At 46.6% G+C, this 22,572-nt stretch overlaps 3 protein-coding genes across 7 annotated transcripts; 1 reads left to right on the plus strand and 2 right to left on the minus strand.

Moving 5' to 3' along the window:
• Window positions 1-7,969: 7,969 nt before the first annotated feature.
• Window positions 7,970-12,621, plus strand: LOC125544041. Of its 4 annotated transcripts, none has more exons than XM_048707574.1 (4): window positions 7,970-9,372; window positions 9,509-9,561; window positions 10,036-10,077; window positions 10,720-12,621. In XM_048707574.1, the coding sequence occupies exon 4, from the start codon at window positions 11,592-11,594 to the stop codon at window positions 12,426-12,428; it is 837 nt and encodes a 278-aa protein (XP_048563531.1). In that variant the 5' UTR covers window positions 7,970-9,372; window positions 9,509-9,561; window positions 10,036-10,077; window positions 10,720-11,591; the 3' UTR covers window positions 12,429-12,621. The 4 variants fall into 4 exon arrangements, with proteins under 4 accessions (XP_048563531.1, XP_048563533.1, XP_048563530.1 ...); XM_048707576.1 differs by having other exon boundaries at window positions 10,747-12,621; XM_048707573.1 differs by having other exon boundaries at window positions 7,970-9,561.
• Window positions 12,622-14,785: 2,164 nt separating this feature from the next.
• Window positions 14,786-17,087, minus strand: LOC125544043. The gene is made up of 3 exons (XM_048707579.1): window positions 17,043-17,087; window positions 15,741-16,370; window positions 14,786-15,176 (listed from the first exon to the last, which is right to left on the minus strand). Exons 2-3 carry the CDS (start codon window positions 16,286-16,288, stop codon window positions 15,107-15,109), a joined length of 618 nt encoding a protein of 205 aa, XP_048563536.1. The 5' UTR covers window positions 16,289-16,370; window positions 17,043-17,087; the 3' UTR covers window positions 14,786-15,106.
• A 112-nt stretch (window positions 17,088-17,199) lies between these two features.
• LOC125544042 (probable protein phosphatase 2C 6) lies at window positions 17,200-22,146 on the minus strand. 2 transcript variants are annotated; one of them, XM_048707578.1, is made up of 4 exons: window positions 21,883-22,146; window positions 20,377-20,748; window positions 20,167-20,272; window positions 17,200-17,768 (listed from the first exon to the last, which is right to left on the minus strand). In XM_048707578.1, the coding sequence occupies exons 1-4, from the start codon at window positions 22,129-22,131 to the stop codon at window positions 17,428-17,430; spliced, it is 1,068 nt and encodes a 355-aa protein (XP_048563535.1). In that variant the 5' UTR covers window positions 22,132-22,146; the 3' UTR covers window positions 17,200-17,427. The 2 variants fall into 2 exon arrangements, with proteins under 2 accessions (XP_048563535.1, XP_048563534.1); XM_048707577.1 differs by having other exon boundaries at window positions 20,863-21,940.
• Between the last annotated feature and the right edge of the window lie 426 nt (window positions 22,147-22,572).

Here is a 22,572-nt window from a genome sequence, read left to right on the forward strand (position 1 = left end):
GGTAAATCGGCCGCCATTTCTTCATACGAACTCGAAATTTGACATTCTTGGGCTCGTTTGAATCTCATGAATGACGCCAATCGATTTCCGATGTTAGATATTGGTTTTGAGCACTTTGAGAGAAAAATGAATATTTTTCACTCTTTGAAATGGCTAAGTCTGGTACTTTAGGTCCTCCGTATTGTGCCCATCCTTGGTACTTTCATCATGCTTTGTCCTAGGTCACTCCAAAATACTTGTAGACACAATAAAACAAAGGAAACTAATAAAAACCAAATAGAATGCTGAATGTGCAATGCTCACAAGGAAAAGTGTAAACACCGGTAATCATGCATAATGAACAACTATTTTGTACAATGGGACATGATATATGAAGAGGACATGTAACAATTTAGCTCTAAAAATGCATAAAATATAGAGCCACCAATTGGTAGAGGAAAAAAATTCTCGAGCAATGGGGAGGGGGAAGCAACGCAAAGAGGGCTTGATCCACGAGTAAAACACTAAATCCATGGACCAGAAGCCTCCAAATCTCACTAGAACTTATAAACTGCATGGAATTGGATGAACCTATTTTTGGTGGCTATTTAAAAATTGAAAGAAGAAAACAAAATAAGATTATAAAGAGAGGGGCTCCAAATTGTGGCAACCTTGCTCATGCCACCTAATGGGGGCAAACTGTCGGCTGACCAGCTCTTCATGATTTGGAGATGGGTTTGAGGTGAAACACGATGAATATGAAGAATAAAGAGAAGGGAACATTTACATCGGTGCCCCTAATTTGCGTCCACTCTCAGATTTACCCTTAATTTCAAAGCCTGCTCAAATTTGCCCCTTCGCCGTTAGGTGCACTTACAGAAATACCCTTCTGTGCCGTTACCGTCCGGTCAAAGCAGGTCAAAGCCGGTCAAAGGGCTTTGACCGTCCTGAAAAAAATAGGAAAAAGATTCTAAAAAATCTGAAAAATTGTGGGATCAAAGATACTCAGGTTTGCAAGGTGCATGCAAATTTCCGTGCTGTTTATACATTCCAGGAGCTCATGTCAGAGGAAAAACAATAAATATGTAAGCCTGTGAATAGTAAATTCAAAAAATAGCAAGAAAATTCAAAAAAATATGAAATTTTTTGGCATCAAAGAGGCTCGGGTCTGCAAGCTGCGTGCAATTTTTTGTTGTGTTTGGACATTGGAGGGGCTTGTGGAGAAAAAAAACAAAATTTGGCTCGGGAAAAAACTTGGGAAAAATGATTGTTTTGTTTTTTCTTGCTAGAGCTCCTCGCATGTCATTTGATCACAAAAACTTGCAAGCACCTTGTGCACCCAAGCCATTTTGATGCCAAAACAATTCATATTTTTTAAAATTTTCTTGCTATTTTTTTCAAATTTATTGTTCACAAGCGTGCAGATTAACTGTTTTTCCTCGCCACGAGCTCCTGGAATGTCCAAATAGCATGAAAATTTGCACACACCTTGGGAACATGAGTATCTTTGATATCACAAAATTTTAGATTTTTTAGATTTTTTTGCTATTTTTTTAGGACGGTCAAATCTGTTTGACCGGACGGTAACGGCGCAGAAGGGCATTTCTATAAGGGCACCTAACGGCGGAGGGGCAAATTTGAGCAGGCTTTCGAATTAGGGGTATATCTGATTAGGTGGTTCGAGTTAGGGACAGAAATGCAAATGGCCCTAAAGAGAAACACTAAAGAGGAAAACACGCACAAGAACAAGGTTCAACCCCAAGCTTGCCTAAATCAGAAGCCAAAGTAAGATACGTGAGATCCAACAAATATGGCTGCTCCTCCTCCTCTTCGTCTGACATTCCATCGTCTTTGTTTCATGTGCGCTTTGTGAGGATGAGCTCCAGCTGCTCCTATTGTTGTGTCCACTGATGCCAAGCACAAGGCACCAGGATGCGGTGCGATCCTCTGGTTGCTCCTCTAGGCGATGGCTCAGGGATGGGTCGGTGGCTTGGTTAGCAGCAGCAATGGCGCGGCGGGAACAAGGGTGACCAGTTGAAAAAGTGCGGCTATGGAGTGGGATGGTGCTATACGTCTTGCCCCATCTTGCCGTCGTCGTCATTGTCACATCAATGGCTTGCAACCTATGGGCGACGACTTGACGCAAAGGACATGGTTGTGCGGCGACGGCGGTGCAATTCCTAGCCTAGCGCATGTAGCTGCTCGGGTCGTGAAAAAGTGGTGGCGATAACACATGATTGACTTTGATTTGGTGGTGTTTCTTGAGTACCCGGTCTTGAGCTAGCTATAGGGTGAAAACCCTAGGTCTGGCTCGAGTGGGTTATACCTGGCAATGTTGATGTTTTTGCATCATTACATTGTTGAAGGCATTGCTCGGATATGTTCGGACTTGTTCTTGAGGGTGAAAACCAAGAATCTAGCCTTTGATGGTTGGATCCTGTGACGATGGCACTTGAGCGTCGATCCCTTCCCGAAGGTGTTGCTGTTGAGGAACATCATTGTCGTTGTGGTGTCAAGAGATAGTCCATGCGGAGATGGTCGTTGTTGTAGTTTGTTGATCGTTGTCTTAGTCACTTTGGCGACTTTTCCTTTTCCTCGCTTAGGCATGGCTTTGGTCTTGTATGACTTTGTTTTTTGTCGATGTCTCTCTCTCTCTCTGTCTGTGTGTGTGTGTGCATCCTAACTATGCAAAGGCCGGGTGTGTGCTCATGATGTTTGTATTCACTTGATGCTTCATTTGAGTAAATAAAATCCACCATTTGTAGAGAAAGGAAAATAGATTGTTGGGGGTAGTTTTTGCTCAAATCCATAAGTAGAGAGGTGGCCTTGAGAGGATAATTCTTCCCTGGTCCACAAAAAGGAGGTCTTAAATTGAGAAATCTTCTCCCAAAAGAGGTCTTGATCTCTAAGGGAAATGTAAGCAAAGTTATCTAAAGGTATTTGTCTCAACTTTGCTAACCTTAGATATGAGAAGGAGTATAGTGTATATATATAGTCTAGGAATGAAAGGGTACATGGGAGGAGAGATACATGGGCACTTGCCTAAAAACTGTGCGCGTACTAGCGGACATGGGGCAGACAGTCCGGTGGTGCAAACTTCCATGGCGCCCAGGTGTCTGGTTGTTGGCGACATCGCCCGACCGGACAGTCTGGTTCAGACAATATAATAGTGGATTTTGTGATGGTCTTGCATATGAAATGACCGGACAGTCTATTGGTTTGTCTAGTTGGAATATATACATTTAGAGTTTCATCCAGTGTTTTCTGGATTTTCTAGTGGGGTTCATTCGGTGGCATTTCTGCAGTGTCGGATTGTTCATTATAGGGGACGGACTGCCCGGTAGTTAATTTGGTGCCGCACTTTCGGACAAAACCACCAAACTATCAGCTCTTCTGTCAGGCCATAATAAAAATATTTTAGGGTCGCCTAATATTCATCGGACTGTCCGGTTAGCCGGTGGGACTGTTTGGTAGTGCAGTTTTTGCACATCTCTTCTTCCTTGAATTTTTCTCCGAGTCTCAACTCCTTGCTTGGGAGTTGAGCTTCCTTCGCTGCCTCTTTCCGGTATCCAAGCATGCATCGAGTGTCTGCTTGAGGTAGAACCTATATCTCATTCAAATATAAGGATAGATCAAACATGAGTGAAGTTAGCATGGTTCGTATAGCTTATTCATAAGCTCTTATCAAGGTTCAGTTGGTCTTAGCGGCGAATCCATGGCGAAGTCGGTGGGATGCTCCACATCAATAGGTCAATGATATGTAAAGGAGGGAAAAAAATTGTGTGTCGTAATTTTTTTTCAAGAGTATGCCAATGGCATACCATATTTTTATAGAAGAGAGAACACGATAATTACAAGAATCATGCGACGGATGCGAACATCGGTCGCCGGTATCACCCACACCTTACAAAACCTAAGGTCAACTCCTCACAAATCTATCTAATCCTCCAACACCTACACCTGCACGTTTCAACTCTCCCAACTCCTCGATAATCCAACTAGCTAACTCTCCTGGTCCCTTGGTTTGCTCCGGTCGGCGGAAAACTCTAGCGTTTCTCTGTTTCCAAAGTGACCAAGCCGCTTCGATGACGAACGTGTCAAAGCCCCTCCTGTCCTTGCCTTGAAAAGTGATTCTAACTATCAACCACCATTCAGCAAATGTGTCGCTCACCGACGGTGCGACCACATTCAGATGTAGCGTGTCAAAGCACGTATGCCAAACCTCTCGCACGTAGACGCACTGGACCAAAATGTGCTCCGCATTATCCTCTTCCCGCAGGCACATGTAACAAGGTGAAGGCGTGTCCTGCATGTCGTGCCACGCCCTCCTGTCCGAAGTCCACAATCTGTGTTGCACTACCAACCAAGCGAATATTTTGCATTTTAGCGGTGCCCAGCTGCGCCAGATCCCATTGGCCATGGGGGAACGGATCTCACCCTGACAAAGCTGGGTGTAGGTGGATTTTTCCATATATGCACCCGAGCGATCATGTGGCCAAGTGAAGCGATCCTCAGCATGCTCATCTCTCGGCACCGAAGCTATCACATGCCTCAGGTGCATGATTTGAATTAGTGCTCCGAACGAGAACTGGAGCTGCACATCCTGCGTCCAACTCTCCTCCTGTAGGGCCTGATCCACCGTCCTTGTGTTCCTTACTTTAGCGCTCACTCCTTGGTTCAGCGTGGGCGCGATGTCCTTAACTGCGAACCCGTGTATCCACCTATCTCTCCAGAACAAGACTTTGTCCCCTTTGCCAACCGTGATGCTCACCAAACTGTCAAACACCCGCCTCGCATCATCATCCACCAGCATGTGCAATCCTTGCCAGGGCCGGAGCTGATCCGTACGTCTTAGCAATTCCCATCTCACTCTGAGTGCGATTGCCTGAAGCTGAAGATACTTCACACCGAGTCCACCATAAGACATGGGTCTGCAGATTGTGTTCCATGCTACTAAGCATTGACCCCCATGGACTCGATCTTTCCCTGCCCAAAAAAATGCTCTCATCCAGCTATCAATGTCCTCAAGGACCCAAGTCAGTGCCTTCATGACCAGTAGATGATGTACTGGCCTAGCCGCCACCACGGACTTCACAAGTACTAGCCTTCCCGAGCGTTGCATGAGGCCTCTCTGCCATGCAGGAATGAAATGCCTCACCTAATCTAACAACGGTTGCCATTGCACCTTTGTAAGTTTCTTCACCGCCAACTGCAAGCCGAGGTATTTGCAAGGGAATTCACCCATGGCACATTGCAGCAGGCTCTCCACTCTGACTCTGTCATCAGGGTCTTCGGTAATGAGGATAGCCTAAGATTTCCTGTAGTTAACCTTGAGTCCCGATGCTTCTCCAAAGATATCCAATGTTCTCCTAACAAACTCGAGCTCAAGTCTATATGGCCTCACGAAGAGGGCGACATCATCCGCATAAATAGACAATCTTTGCATTGCCGAAATGCCTGTATAGCTGCTCAACACACCCTCCTGCATGGCCTTAGCAACGACCGCCGTAAGCGCCTCCATAGCAATCACAAACAGTAGTGGGGAGACCGGATCCCCTTGCCTGAGCCCTTTGGCATGCCATATACTCCTCCCTGGAACTCCGTTAACCAGCACACACGTGCTCGCAATCATCAGGAGGGCTGCCACTCTCGAAAGACAAGGGGGGCCGAATCCTTTTGCCCGAAGCACTTCAAACAAGAACGTCCAGGAGAGGGAATCAAATGCTCGCATGATATCCAACTTGAGGAAAACTCCATGATTCTTCCTGGAATGAATTTTCATCGCCACTTGCCTCACGAACAAGTAGTTATCGTGAAGGCTTCTTCCTCTAATGAACGCCGACTGGTTCACTCCCACCAGGTCGGGCATGTGCCGGCGAACTCTATTTGCCAGCAGCTTGAAAAAAAGCTTGGAGAAGCTGTGCGGCAAGCTGATCGGCCGGAAGTCCCCAACCTCCATCACATTTGGTTTCTTAGGAATTAACACAATAAGCACTCGGTTCAGTTTGGCAAAACCCCCTACTATCACCCACTGCGAGCTTGAACAGAGCCGCCATGATGTCGTTCTTGATAATAGGCCATGCTTTCTGGTAAAACAATGCGCTGAAGCCGTCCGGGCCAGGTGCTCGATCCGGGTGCATCTCTTTGATGATGTTCCAAACTTCCTCTTCCGAGAAGATGCCTTCGAAATCAGACAAGTCTAATTCTTCCATCCCCAAAAACCTCAAGTCCAGAGTGTGCCTTCCTGCTTGATCTGTACCCAAGAGGTTTTGGAAGGCATCCGCAAATATTTCCTCATTGCGGCCCTGCTCTGTTGCTACCTCGCTGCCCACGCGCACTTGAGGAATAAAGTTCTTTGCACGCCTACCATTTGCCACCGCTTGGAAGAATTTGGTGTTCGCATCGCCCTCTCGTATCCATCTATGCCTTGATCTCTGTCATTCGATGGTTCTCTCCAATGAGGCAAGACCGAGCAGGGACATCTTGAGAGTGCGCCTCAGCCAGGTTTCTAGCTCTGTGAGCCCTCTCGACTCCATTGCTTGGTCCATCCAAAGGATGACCAGCGTCACCACCGCCATCAGAAGTTTGACGTTACCCACTTTCTTCTGACCCCAGGCCTGAAGCGCCGCTCCCGCATTTCTGAATAGTGCGTCAAGCCTCTTGAAAGGGTCCACTATCGCTGGGTCACAAACCCAGGCATCCTTGACTGCTTGTTCGAAACCCTCTAGTTTGGGCTAAAAAGCCTCAAAACGGAAGCGTTTCTTGGGCCAAAAAGCTACACTGGTGGTGATGTGCAAGGCCGCGTGGTCGGAGACACTCGTAGAAAGGGCTTGGAGTAAGCAATCTGGCCATGCCAGCTCCCAATCAACCGAAACCAAGACCCTGTCTATTCTACTGAGAGTTGGGTTTTCTCTTTCACTCGACCAGGTGAACCAACGCCCATGCATGTAAAGCTCCTTCAACTCGGTACAATCGACAAAGCTCTGAAATTTGTTCATCATCGTGCGGTTTATGTTAGTGTTGCTCTTCTCGTTTGCACGCAAGATCATGTTAAAGTCACCGAGCACCATCCATGGTCTAGGGCAGAAAGCGTGCCTGGCCGCCAAGTCCTCCAGGAACTGTGTTTTTGCCACGTTCCCTTGGGGGCCATAAACCACCGAAATCCACCAGTCCTCTCTTGTTCTATGGTGTACCAATCCCGTGAGGCTTTGTTCGGTTACACCTCCTCACAGGGGGATTGGGGTGGATTGGAGGAGGTTTTGACTTGTAGAGGATGTAATCCCTGCCAATCCCTGTCAAACCCTTCCATTTTCCCTGTCAACCGAACAGGCCCTGAGGAAGTTAGTATCCCTCTGGATACGATCTACCTGCAGTATCGTGGTATCCCAAGCAAGTAGAACCCCCCCCCCTCTCGTGTCATCCGCCGGCAAGTAAGCAAAGACGTCCAAGGACGGGCCACAACATTGCATTAGAAGAAGCTTGTCTACAACCTCCAATTTTGTTTCCTGTAGACACACAAGATTAGGCTTCACCGAAGCCAAGAACTCTTTCACCGCTTTCCTCTTTGCCGGATTGTTCAAGCCTCGAACGTTCTAGCAAGTTACCACTGGGTTGACATCCATGGAAACCAAAGTCTCTCCCTTCTCCTAACACTCACAACTAGTGTGCACCAATCCTCGAGACCCCTCCCGCTCCAGGCATCTGCCCTGGCATGGCCTTGCCAAACAGCGCCGCTATGACGCGCACATGCTGCTCTCGGAGTGGCGGGTCGAATAAGGTCTTAAGCTCTTGCACCGCCGAGTCGTCCACCTGGAGATCCTCCGGGACCAGGCCGAGCGTCCTGAGCAGCACGTTTTCTGTCGATGTGGCTGTCGAAGAGCCCAGCGTCGCAGTTCTCTTGGTTGCCCTCGTCGTGCGCTTGGGTATGAAAGGCTCCGCCTCCGGCCTTAGTGAGGAAGCCTGGATCTCCTTGAGTATCGGTGGCGCAAGTTTGAGGCTATCATTGATGAGGTATCCTGGAGAGTTTCAAGCTGCTTGTCTTGTTTCGAATCATGTTCTCCGAGGCTATGTATAGACTTGCAGCACTGTCTTCCTTGTATTTTAATGAAGTTTGGCGCCAGGCTCTTTGAGATAACTTATTAGTTGCTACTGATTGTTCGGGCGGCGGCGGCGGCTGCGGTTGGCGGCGTGGAGGGCCTGGTGGTCTCGTCGGTGGCACCTCCGATCAGATCTGTTCTGACCGGTGCAGCCGGTGGTGGTGGTCATCTCTTCCGTCAGAGGTGGTCGGCCTGAGGCTGGGTGTTCGGATCTCGGGATCCGTCATCTGGCACCAGTTGCGAGTCGGGGAGACGTAGTTGCCGGTGAAAACCGAGCCGACGGCGGGCGATGGCGGCGTTCCACGTCGTTACCTTGATGAAGGCATCGTCATGTGACTTCCGTCGACCCACTCGTATTGCTCCGGGGGAAACCCTAGGATCTGGTGTTCCAGACCGGACGATGGCGGCACTGCGGTGTCGTTTCTCTCTTGGAAGTCAGAGGCAGGAGGTGGAGCGGCTTCGTCTTGCACGGAGCTTCGGTGGAGATGTCAAGTCATGCCTGACCGACAGGTGCTACGCTTGGTCATGCCTGGTCGGCAGGTGCTACGCACGACAGATCCTCCAAGGGCTTCAAGCTGTGTCGGCTGGTAGTACGTGACAGCATGGCGCTGAGGTGTATCAGTGGCGATCGTGACGTGTACAGCTGTTTGCGCGCAGGGAGGAGGTGCTGTTGGGCGCCGTGGTGGCGTCGACGATAGCTGGACCGAGCAAGGTTGATGCATCAATACAGTTCTGAAGATAGAGCGGTGGCAGTTGGCGGCGGCGGCCTCTGAGAGCACGCCGGACCAGTGTGAGTCCCAGACCCGGCAAGTGGCTAGGTTGGGGTCTTAGGTCTTAGATGTTAGGCTTGGCTGTGATGTCTGTTTGGTATTAGGCCCAGGCTATCTGCGCCCCTTCATCAACTGGATAGGTGTAGCGACAGTTTGTTGCTTAGACGGCGGCTTTAGTCTTACTGTTGTATGACTTTGTAAGGTCTTGTGAGAACAATTAATAAAGTGGCCGTATGCATCGCCCAGATGCAGAGGCCGGGGGTCATCCTCCTTTTCTAAAAAAAACTAAAAAAGAAACTAAAATGGGTGCCACCTACCTGGCACCGCAAAGCTTCCGCTCAGGAGGCGCACCAAGGGTATTATCATCAAACTGGTGTTTATGCCCTCAACTATTAGGATGAATATTTGTTATATGTCCAAAAGCCCTCGCTCTTGGTATGTGGCAATGCAACATGTCTGCAACAGGATCAGAGACGAGGATTGAGAGAAATATTATACTCGGTCATCCTTTTGTATCAACTGTAAAGGTGAGATCCCACTTTCACGGAAAGCTTTCTCTTATCCTTTTGTATAAACCTATTCCCAGGTTGCCAAATCCTTATTTTAATTGTAGATATTACAGTCGTCTAACTATTTTCGGCTCATCTAATATGTTGTCTTCAGACTGTAGCATTTATGGGCGAGCAATAGCGGTGACAAGCACCAATCACTGATAGGTAAAAACATAAGGTCGCCGGCCACATGGAACTCCCTGTTTCATGTTGTTTCTTATGTGATAAGTAGATAACCTGCAATGAAGGATTATGAGAATAATTGCTTGCTATACTAAAAATCATCTTTGTAATTATCTTTTAGCGTAAAATTATGTCTGGTTGGTCTAACCAGATGGTGAAAGTGCATGCAATCTCTTTCACTACCTATATCTATATAGAAATTCTGCTCCGAGGCTCAATAATGGTGCTTCTGTGCTTAATTTGTTGCCACCTATTGCATAACGAAATTGTTAGGTGTTTCACATGTGTTCTTGAGCATAAAGTAAGATGCATTACCAACATTATTTCAAATGCAAATATATCATCTTCTACTCTGTACATGTTTGTTGGAATTCATGAGGGTGCAAGATTTAAGAAATTTACAAGACCAATTCTTTTGTACTAATGGTGCGCTTATGCTACTATGCTACTATGCAGGTATATGCTCATGTTTTAGTTGCATGGATATGGTCTTCTCAAGTAAGTTTTGCCTTTCAAGTTAGATATATACCTCCATGTTGTCAAGGCAGACAAAATGTTAATGGTCTGAGATTAAGACATGTTTTATATTGAATAATTTAATCAATTGCTGCTAAACCCTGACTGCCAACTATGTAGCATTTTCTGCTTGCACAAATTAAGAAAGACTCGGGTTATTTTCCCTAATTTATTGTTCAGTTTAAATGCACAGATCTAGGAGTCTTCCTTTTGCCCTTTTGGTATAGACTATGGGTGCTTAAGTCACTCCTAAGTTTTGTTGCTACATTTCAGTGCTTTCTACTATCTGCTTCGAGTTACAGGGTAAATCCAGATGTTTACACTCATGCATGTGTACTGTGGAGAGGGAGATGCAGTTCATACACAAATGTAGTTTTATATGCACTTAACCTGTTTAGCTACGAGTATGGAGATTTTGTCTAAATCCACGAATACTTATATGTTGCATCTATTGATGAACAAATATGTAAAAACTTTTGTTTGCATCTCTCGATGAACAAGGGGCTTACTCTTGAATCACCTGAACTATCTGTGATCATATAGGTTATCAATCTACTATGCGTTTATATGGGCTTATTACTGCGGTTACATCTTTCCTTCTACTGTCACTTCCGTTATACTTAGGCCTACTACACACGCGTGATATAACAGCCGACTCGGCAGAAGCACCCAGCTGGACTGGATAACCACGGCGTGCGCGTGCTGGAGGCCTAGCAGAAGGAGCTGCACACGCGGTGTCTGCATCTTCGGCCTCGCTGCACCCCAGAATCGAGTCACATCGTTGTGGGTTGCGCTTTCTTAACACTATTTGTCTCAGGGTGTATTCCATGGTTCAGAATACATGTACTTTATAATTTACAATGCCTGGTTTGGATAAAAACTGTTCCTTAAGCCTGTCAGAGGTTATTTGATAGCACTATCCCCAGCTGCTAATTTATGCCTACATACCTGTATCCATTACCATTATTGAATTCTGCACAAAAACTGGTTTGTTGGCTTGTTCACTGTCATAATGCTTCTGATGTTTTATGTTCAATTAAATAAAACATACTCCCTCTGTAAACAAATACAAGACGTTTAGTGACCTAAAATGTTTTACATTTATTTACAGAGATAGTATACATTGCTTATTCATTCCCTTTAAATTTGGATTACTTATTACCCTCAACTAATGAATTGGTTCACTGAATTATGCTCTAGATTATATGTACTACTACATATAACGCATCTGAGGTCCTATAATGTACTCTGGCTGTTTCTTTCGTTATCAATTGTAAATTCTATTGCAAGTTCCTTACCTATATGTACATGTTTGCAAGCAATTAGAGAAGAAAGGGGGTGGAAGGGTCGCATGTCAATCTAGCACCGCACAAACTTCCTCTCAAGTGGCGCCACAGGTGGTGCCCCAACCCCTAGTCAATCAATAAACCAGCAGCAGAAACGCAGGCGAAGAAATTGCCCGAGGTAGATAGTGTCTCTCTCGCCTGTACGAAACCATGGCCGCGCTGCTCACCTCCTTTTCACCGGCGTTTTCCTGCCCCGCATCCTCGAGCAAGAGGCCAGTTATCACCACCTCGTCCTTCATCTTGCCAGTCGGTCGTGAGCACAACTTCCCGGCCCTGAAGACGGCTGCTGCCCGCCCGCGCCTTGCGCTCGCCTGGGCTCAGAACGGCGACGCGCGGCCGCGGGCCAGACAGCCACCGCTCGCCGGCGACCACTTCCACGACGAGATGGAGCGAATCACGCAGCTCTACCTCGACATCATCTCCAGCGACAGCGACTTCCTCTACGCCGAGGCTACGGCGATGTCGGCGCGGGTCTGCCTCTCTGCCAACAAGGCCCTCATCATGGCGTCCTGCGTGGTGGACAGCGCGCGACTCAACCTCAGCGCGCCCAGCGAGATCTCCGCCGAGACCATCCACGGGACCGTCCGCACGTACGCGGCCGTCTTCTCCGCCGCCGCTGACGACTCTTACAAGAAGACGGTCAACAGGAACACGGTGGCCTCGTTCCTCGGCGCCCTGAGAGGTCTGGCCGCCGTGAGTCACATCCTGCTCCAGGGCGCCCTCGAGTCCCTCTGCCACGGGCACCCGAGGGTCGCCCTGTCCGAGTACGCTTTCAACTCCGACGTGGAGAACATGTACCGCGAGTTCGTGCAGGGGATGCGCGATGTGGAGGATGAGATACGGAGCGCTAGCGCTGTGAAGACGTGCAGGCTGGTGGTGCTGGTGATCCTTGCCAGCACGGAGCTCACGGGGTCCTTCGTGGGACTTATGCTGGATCGGCGTAGGAGGGCGCTGGAGAAGGCGCGTAGCGAATCGGCGGTAGTATGACTTTTATGAGTCGTTTCGCTCTAATGTACTAGTAGCTGTAGGCTGTAGCCGTTCCAAGAGAAAAAAAGTGTTGTTTTTTATTAAGCACCTTGTCGAAATAGGTTCCTAAGAATTAAAACCATTTCACTATTCAGTGTTGCCTAGCAATAGAGTGACACTTGCATAGCAATCCTATTCAAATTGCAGAAGGTAACACCTGGTTTTTCTTTTCATATTTGGTGGGGAACAAAGATCAAATTCAGATGCAATATAATTCCAACGAAAGACAGTTTTTACCCGGGTTTCCGCTAACTAAACGGAGCCCTATGAAACACGACTTAAAAAAATCAATCATTCTTTTTAGTTTCTTTTAATAAAGGAAGCTTTTATTGAAATCAGATCATTATCAAGATGATACAATATCATGTTGAGATCACTCCCGGACTCTATATAATTAGGATGCACATGGCCCACCCACACACATACACCAGAGTTATATAACAAGTGGAATAACATGAAAATGCTATGGACCGTCAATCCTTAGACTAGGCCGCCACCCATGCTTCTGGGTAAAACACGACTACCCGCTCCAAATGTTTGACAAGCTGCTGCAAACCTGCAACCAACTCTTGAGAACCCGAATTCTGAAGAATAGTCCGGGTACCGAGTGAGCGAGTAACTGAATAAATAACCTGTAGAGGAGATAAAAAATTCTTGTCAAAAAATCACATCATTTATGCATAACCAAAGCGACCAACAAGTAGCAGTCGCCACTAACAAGACCTCTCGTTTTAGGTCCTTCCTAGTGCCCCATAGCAAACCACTAAACACATGTGACATACTTTGAGATGGGAACAACCCTGCAGCCGCTTGTATAATAGACCATACGGCCTGTGCAAAGCGACGTCCAAAAAGAAGGTGTTGAATAGTCTCATCTTTGTGACAAAAGCAACAATTTTTATCGCCTCGCCAGTTTCGTTTAGCCAAGTTATCCCTTGTTAGAACAACTCTGCGTCGTAAGTACCAAAGGGATATCTTAACTTTGTGGCACCCTAATTTTCCATAGTCCTTTGTTGATACAGGAACATCACAATGCACAAGAGCAAGATAATGAGACTTCACTGAGACCCCCCCCCCCCCCCCCCCCCCAAAAAAAAATCAGGAGTTAAGTTCCAGCGAAAAGCATCTTATCATGTGTGAGGACAATATTGGCAAGTCTAGGAAGTAAAAATTCCATGCTACTACTAATTTTGGCCCACAAGATCTCTCCTCCATTGTAGTTTGTTTAGAGGAAGTCTAGGACAATATTGGCAAGTCTAGGAAGTCTAGGGGAGTTTGGAGGATGTCTGCCACAGTAGTTTGTGTGTGCCTTACAATGTAGTAAAGATTTGGATACAGTTCCCACAACGGTATATTACCCAACCACTTGTCATTCCAAAACCTGATTTGGGTGCCATCCTTTATCGTGAAAGTACCAAAGCAGAAAAAATCTCGCTTCACTTTCACCAGGCTGTCCTAAAAGTGTGAATCTCCAGCCCTCCACTGGACTTGGACAATGGCCTACTACATAAGTACTTGCTTATTTGCATATCAACTATTGCCACACTCCATCAGTTGTCAGTAGCTTAAATAGCCACTTGCTAGGTAAGGCAGCAGTCTTCATGACCAAATCATGAATTCCTAGACCCCCTTGCTCTCTAGGGCAGCACAAAATGCTCCATTTAACCACTCTGCTAGTAAGATCTAGAGCGAAGATAATCAATTTTTTTAAGGATAACCCTTGGTATAGTGATAAAGGACATCATATACAAGGGAAGGCTGCTAAGCACCGAGTTAATCAGTCTAAGGCGACCTCCTGAAGAAAGATGTTTTCCTTTCTAACTACAAAGTCTTTTCTCGGACCGTTCTAACACCCTTTTCCATTCAGCATTTGTAAGTTTTGAAAAGGAATACCAAAATCGTAAATAGAAATTCATCGGAGGCACAACCAAAAATCTCGGTGTATTGATTCTCCATAGCTTGGGCATGTCCAAAACAGAATAACTCTCATGCAAATTAATCTTATCGTCAGCATACTTTGGCTTTAGCAATTAGAACGGCCAACATGTCATATATGATGTTGAAGAGCCTAATGAATAGGGGATCGTCCTGTCGAAGACCCTTCTTCGTTTGAACATAAGGTCTTACATCATCGTTTGCCTTTATAGCTACACTTCCTCCTCGGACAAAAGACTTCATCCAAGATATCCACTTGGGCGAGAAACCTTTCATACGAAGAGTTAACAATAATAGCCATCATCAACAAATGATAATAGCATCTTGACAGGAAAAGAGTTAACAGGGCATCACTTAACATGTGAGGAGCAAAGCAAAGCAAAGATGGCAGGAATCAACATCCCTGGAACTGAAAACACTTACTAGCAGCCTTATATGTTACAACCTGGAGCATGTGAACACAGAGGAAGGAAAAGAAGGCGAAAATAAATAAATGGGTCAAATCTTGATATGATACAGCGGGCATCAAAACTGCAACCCTACCGTGCAAGCTAGCTAACAGGAAAGCAGACATATAGGATCATCCTTTGCTTGTTTAACTTCAAGCCACAGGTATCACCCAGATTGTTGAGAAGTTGCCAGTATAAGCATATCCTAGCAGAAAAGCTGCAGCTATCCATCGTTTCAATTGGCAGATGAAAAATCTACTGAATCACACACTCACATTTCCTGAAACCCTCATTTTCCAGTTCATCATCTGACAAACTTCCATCACTGTTGAAAGAAACATAATCATTCAGTACTTACAAAATATTATGGCTATAACAAGTAACAACCAGTGGGTACAAGACTTGTAACGCAACAAAACAATAAAGCACGTTTCTGGACTCATGCTCAATACAGATTGCAGTTAGAGAATCAATAAACTTGAAAAGGTTGCAATTAACAATTAAAGTAGTAACCTTCACATTAATTCAAACAAACACACATAAATACCTATCAGCTCTATCAACATGGAGGAGGTGCATCATATGAATAAATGAGTGTAAATCAGAACAAAGGTGGAAGCACTTTTGAGATAGTTGATGTACGATACTTGATACTCCCTCCGATCCATATTTTTGACACAACTTTAAAGTTGTACTAAAGCTGCGCCAATTAATATGGATCAGAGGGAGTAGCAAAGTTCAACTCCACCAAAGCAGACAACTTATAGCACTAATAGTGAACTGCTTCTAGAAATGTGCTAAAATTTATAATCTACAAATAGACGAACGACAATATACTATTTCTGTGCTGGTAATGATGAAAGAAGGGAATATAATTTTCAGATTGTACCTGGCTTCGAATTCCCTTATCTCAAAAAGCTCCTTTCCACATGTATCAGTCCATTGAACTTTTCTCCGTTCCATACCAGATTTCAAGGTTTGCACCTCTTCCAGTGACTCACGTGGTTCTTCACCTTCACTCACCACTATACAGTGCTCTGACGAATCCCTTTTTGAGTTGCTCTTAAGACAACCTTTTCTCTCATCTCCAGTTATGGAACCATTAGTGGTAACCTTCTTCTTTGTTGAACGGGATGGCTCCTCCAAAGAGTCCAAAGTGTTGCTTGAACTCAGTTTCGGAGGAGACGCCCCTTCGAGCTCCAAAGCAGTGCTACCGAAGCAGATGAAGGGAGCACATTTACGGGGAGCTTGGTTTTTCGTGGAAGCCAGATGACAAACATGCTCAGCTTCCCCATCGACTAGTCGGTACTGACTCCATGGTGATACCTTGACAGGCTTCTCTTCTTCTTTCCGTCCAAGCAGCAAAAGAGCGAGACCATGACTGTATCCTGAAGCTGACGATGAGAAAAAACCTCCTCCTTCCACAGCCAGTAGCATTTCCACTTCTCATCCAGGAACCATTAACTATATTCTTCTGCTCTGCTTAATAAACCTCCCCTTCATTGACTAGTCTATTGTTCTGCAAGGGAAAGCAAAATCAGATTCAATGCTCACTATACTTGCAATGGAGATATACACTGCCGTCTCATGAATGTAAATCAGTAGCAGAATATGAGCCGCACATCGCTTTGTCTAGTAGTCAATGACATAAATTCTACCATGTCAGTCAACAGGGCATGGATATCTCTACTGCCGCAGGCATTCTTGTCTTGGCCCTTCGTTGGTTACTATGCAATCAAGAAACAGATAAGGTTCCCAATTATATCCAACCGCTCCAGTTTTAGCTGAGCAAATAATTGAAGAGTTCACCTAAACATGATCACATGCCTAATGTACTCCCAAACTGCATCGAAGCCTAAAGGGCTCTTGATTCACTCGTACCACACATATGCCATACCTAATCCGCCAATCCCATGCGAAAAATGCAGTGAACCGGAGCGCACACTCTAACATACTTCTAAAGAGATTAAAAAAAACATAAAGAAACTGCAAATACAGATTGACAACAAGTTCATAATGAGCTAATCCCAACAAGATATGTTCCCGCAAATCCGCAGCACCGAGCTAAGATCCCACTAACGCATACACCTGAAGAACCAAACTAAGGACCGGCACGACTCGGATCCAAAAAAGAAGTCTGGAAAGTTTAAATCAGTGGGCGAATAAAATGCTCCGGCTGAACGGATCGGACCTGGGGAAGAGCTACATTCCGATTGGGCGCAGCGGGGTTGGAGCCTTTATACCACTAGTTCCTTTTGCACCCTACAGGCTCAAATATACATTTCCAGATACATGATGGCCCAGCTTAACAAAAAGAATAAGGGGCAGCAAAGGAAGAACAGAAAACAGGATCACCCACGCCACCAGGAAACATAAACCCTGATGCGGAATTTCGTAATCTGTACTGTATACAAGAATACAGCCCTTGGCAGCCCAAATGGTGAAAAGGAAGAAAAGAACGAACTGGGCTAAGTAATGTACTAACACAACAGTCTAAACTGATCGAATTTGGATTCTCCAAATCTATATAGATTCCTAGGAATTTGTCATAGAGGCTGTCAATCAAGCAAGATGACTTAAGTTTTGCTCTTGAACTTCCTCTGCGCCTTGAGGTCTACCACAATAACCGTGATGTTGTCCTTGCTCCCCTTCTGGAGAGCAAGCTTCGACAAGCATTCAGCAGCTGCTTGAGCCGCTGGATCTGGGGAGTCACCGTTACGTTGGGCCGATGACAAGTTTACCCCATTCTTTTTATGCCATAAGAGTATTCGCTTGCGGGCAACATCGCATACCTCTTCATTCGACAGTACATCCCAGAGGCCATCACTAGCGAGAATAAGACACTCGTCATCCTTCGCTCGAGGAACAATTGTGACCTCTGGGACAGGAATTATCCATGGTTTCAGATATCTGTCACCTGTGGAAGGTATAAAACATCAGCCCACAATATGTTTTTTAGCTAGTAAAAAATTTAGGAAGATAAAAAAAACTTACGCAAGAAAAGTAGGAATTCACTGTAAAAGAGGATCAAACAGTGAGTGTACCAAATAAAAGAAACTGCCTCAACTGTAGTAGCTCACCAAGCAATGCTATCTTAAAGGGATGCATATTCAATGGCAAGAAAGCACATTGACTGCAAGAGCCAACTGACAAGGGCAGGCTAAAAGAGGTGAACTATTTCATGTGGTTGGATAAGTTATGAAGATTCATCCAGGAGATATACAAATCATGCCTGTGGTCCAGGATCAAACTCAAGTTAACCAAGACCACCAGTAACTAATGCATACATCTGTAGACGTTTAGCGGTGATAATTTCCTATCTAAAGGTCATACCTCATCTGTCATGTTGTGTGTTGAATCTTCTGCTGCGTCTAGGTTTAAACAGAGCTTATGATTAGTTAAGAATCGTCAACCATTCTTCTTATGCTCCGTGATTAAACCATAAAAGTTAATATAGGACACCTAAACCAGGACTTTATACCTAAAGCAACCACGCAGACTCATGGGACTTAATTCGAATTTGGAAGTAGGAATACCAGAGTAAATCAAAACAGGGGATAGGCAAGGTCGGTGTACAGTTCTCATAATATACTGAATTAAGAAGACTTCCACATAGAACTGGGAATCCAGGTAGGCAAGAACTTTGTAAGATTAGCAGACAAATTGATGCAGATATACAGCCAATTTCAATTAGCCATGAGGGATACTACAGTGGAGCAGCAGGTGCTGAGTATTTGCATAAGTACCATACAGATGTACTCCCTCCGTCCGGAAATACTTGTCATCAAAATGAATAAAAGGGGATGTATCTAGATGTATTTTAGTTCTAAATACATCCCTTTTTGTCCATTTTGATGACAAGTATTTTCGGACGGAGGGAGTACTACATAAGCACTTAGCAACAACATTTATATGGGACCAACTAAAAGGTGCCTAGTACAGTAGTACCATTGTGTTTATTGTGTGGTGCAATCACAGAAGAAAACAACAAATCACACTGTAGTATATCATTATCTTCTTATTGCGAAGAATAACCAAGACTAAATGTGTATATTGAATCCAAAGACAAGTAGTGGCTGGGTTTACCATATTACTGTTTGGCTATTAAGTGTTAGCACTAGAACGTCAAATGCTGCGTGCCAAAATAAAGATCTCACAGGATCAATTACCATCTATTGTGCAATGGTAGCATAGCAAGTCAAAACAGATAAAAGAAGGAACGAGATGTAATGAAGAACTTGCAATATCTTCAATGAAATTTAACATGTGAACAGTTAGCATATATACGGGCTTTAAGCAGGGCAAGGGTCAAACTGGGATTTAGTACAAAAAGAAAGTATAGATATGAATACCACCTTTGAGCAGTCTGCCAACGGTTTTGGTGTACATATGGAATTTAGAGCAAGAAGATTATTCAGGCATTTCACACACAGATACATGAAGCACTCACACGGCCAAATTGAAACAGCAACTAGGTTGGTCAAGATTCTACTCCAGGGCTGTCGTTATTAAATATCACGAGAACTTTAATAGACGCATATTTCGACATATTTTCCCAAAAGGGAAGTCACATTCCATTTCAGGATAATGTATATTCTTTAATTATTGGTGCTTTAATATTACTAGAAACAAAATATAGAAAAGGGAACCTAAATCTTCCTCGACCAATGGAAGCTTGAATCAAGATAGAACCAAACAAGTGGAGCAAGAATAAGAACCTTTGAAGCATAAGCAACTTTGTGTGTTGGATATTGCAATAAAGGCTACACAATTTCAATGAATTATAACTTCCTTTACGGGATGCTTATCCAATACCACATACTAGTTACACCAAACTATGCAGTCCTCCAGGATCTAACAACTGTTGAATTCAAGGATATTAGAAAAGCCATCTGGTATTTGGAAGATAAATCAATCATGCTAAGACTGCTAGATGCCTGAACAGCTTCCAGCAAGAACAAGCAACTTTCATGCACGGAAGATGATTTTTTTTCTGTTGGTCTCTGCATGCATTAGTTCACTATCAAAAAGAAGCACCTTTGTAAGCATATAAAATAGCACACCGGCAGACAAAGATCTAACTAAAACCACCACTACATATTGATTTACCACCAGACCTGAAGTGCAAAGCATTTGGCGTTTGGCAAGCAATTAAATTCAGAATCGCACTGCCTTGATAGGATTTTTTTACCAGGCATAACGCAAGGCTTAATAGGAACTGATGGAACATCCAAAAGACATCCAAAACTCCATCTCATGCCAACAGTAACTGATGCCAGTACAACAGATGTTCCCAAAAGGAATAGCTAGCATACCAATTGACCGCGACATGGCAAGGACACCGAAAACTCGGTAGCCATTCCACTGTATGACCTTGCCACCCTCTGCCTCAATCCTTGCGTACTCATCCTCCCTATTAGGCTGAAAGACAGCGAGCAATGCAGTCAACATCTACTTAACATGTGAAGCAAAAGTTCAAGGCAACAATGAAAATAACACAAGCCTCATGAGGCATGGGAACTTACTTTATGATCCACTGACAACGGCACGGGTTGCTTGCCACGGCAGAGCACTGCCCTCGAGTCTCCACAATTTGAGACAATGATATGAGAGGAGCAGATGACGGCGACCACCGCCGTTGAACCAACGGTCTCGGGTGCTACAGGATCTACCATGCCCATTGCAGTGACACTGCTTGTGCCCACGTTTCCCCCTCCTCCCCTGGTCACCTTACCGGCTATCTCATCATCCACCCTTGAGAAGCAATCCACAAACGCCTTCTCCCACTGCTTCTTGAACTCCACAGCTCCCAGGTTAGCACCAGACACGGACCCTTCTATCCTGCTCAGCTCCTCCACCAGCGCTGCGTGGAGCCGATCCCGACAGTAATCTGCTACCTGCACAGGCATGACGCAAAATCTAACAAAGTTGTAGTTTCACTTGGGATTGAGGCAGAGACTGGCAAGGTCATACAGTAGGCAGTTGATAGGTGTCATTAATGGTGGGGTTACCTGTGCACCGCCGTGCCCATCATATACACCAAAAAAGTGCGCGGGGAGGCGGAAGGAGATGGGATCGAGTCCATCGACCATATTGTTGCCCGTGAGCATCCAGAGGGGCAAGCCGAAGAATCGCGGCACAGCGATGACCGCATCCTCCATCTCCGGGCGGCGGCCGCAAATTGATGTAAACCCCCAGAGTGGAACGCATTCGACAGCGAAGACGCTCCTCCCCCCGGCCGCGACCCTCGCCTCCGCCTCGACGGTGGCCGCAGAAGCCGCCGAGTCCTCGAACACCACCGCTCCCCCCTCGACCCCCGCACCGAAGAAGCCCAGACCCACCCCTTCGAAATCCGCGCTTGCCACGCTGCTGCAGTCGCTGGTGACCGAGCACGGGCTCCCCGCTGCCGACGCCTCTCCCCCTTCCCCTCCTGTTGCCGCTGGCAGCCCGTCATCCGTGGTGGTTCTGACCGGCGGCACTGAAAAGGTGACCGGCACCCCCTCCATGGCGCCCGCCACAACGGCCGCAATCGGTTCCGCAGCCGCGGCGGCGATTAGCGTGAGCCCGGCCGTGGCGGGGCTAAACACAGGTGTGGGCGCCGTGGCGAGCGCAGCCACGGCCACGTCCTCCATCTCCTCCGGCGCCACAGGTGCGTCCAGGATCAGCGCCCCGAGTCGCCTCACCGCCCAAGCACCCCATCGCTGACTCCGCTCCTTCTCCCTCTACAAGTCGCTTCACATCCTCGTATGCTCACCCGCCGGCGCCGCCGCCTCATGTGCCTCCAGATCTGCGCCGATCCAGGCCGAATCCCAAGGCCTGCAACAGGCACCGCTCGACCGGCCTATAAACAAGGGGAAATCCAAGGTCCGCGCGGATCCAAATCCCCGAATCACGGCTCACGGGCGGTGCCCTCGCGAGCAAGGAAGCTAGCTAGCGGTGCGGAACCAACGGCGGGAGCACGCGCGGGCGGGCGAGAGGAGAAAAGAGGAAGAGCGTAGCAGCAGCAGCAGCAGCCGCAGTTTAGAACTTACCAGTAAAAGCAAAGGAGTGGTGACGCCGTGAAGATGAAGGCGGAGGGAGGGGAGGGGAGGGGAAAGTTGACGTCCACCTCCCTGTGCGCGCGCGTGTGCGGGGACAGATGTCGAGGGGGCAGTGGGATGGGACACGCGGATCGCCGGATCGGCTGCTGGGCCTCGAGCAGCGGGCAGCCGGGGACGCGTGTCGAGTCGCCACGCCGTGCGCGTGGGGGTTACAGGTGGGCCCTTGGGAGACGTGTTCATCGGGGCGCACAGTGTAACTAGTACTCCTCCTAGTCCCAGGCCTACAAGTGGTGTGCCGCCGTGCTGGCGCTGTACGGTTGGTTGGGCTTGGGCTCGGGGAGCTTCTCGGCATTGGCCTGCCCAGCAGCAATAATGAGTGTGTAGCTTGTCGCACCTGGCCTGCTGCTTGCACGTCGGACTCAGACATGTGGCCCTCCTGCTGGATGCTGTCATGGGAGTTTAGGTGTTAGATGCCCAATTTTACAAGCATTTCCATTTCTTGCGTACGAACGCAATTTTTTCGCACGATTAGGCATGGATTTCTCCCGGATATTATCGCCCACCCCTCCTGCTTGCGACACGTCCACCACATATTTTAGCGCAGCAAAAAGGATAACTGTTTCTGTTGGACGAGGAGACGTGTTTTGGGTGAAGGACGTCAACATCTTTTTCACAGAGGTC

The sequence above is a fragment of the Triticum urartu genome, chromosome 3 (assembly GCF_003073215.2).
Source record: "Triticum urartu cultivar G1812 chromosome 3, Tu2.1, whole genome shotgun sequence".
Classification (NCBI taxonomy): Eukaryota; Viridiplantae; Streptophyta; class Magnoliopsida; order Poales; family Poaceae; genus Triticum; species Triticum urartu.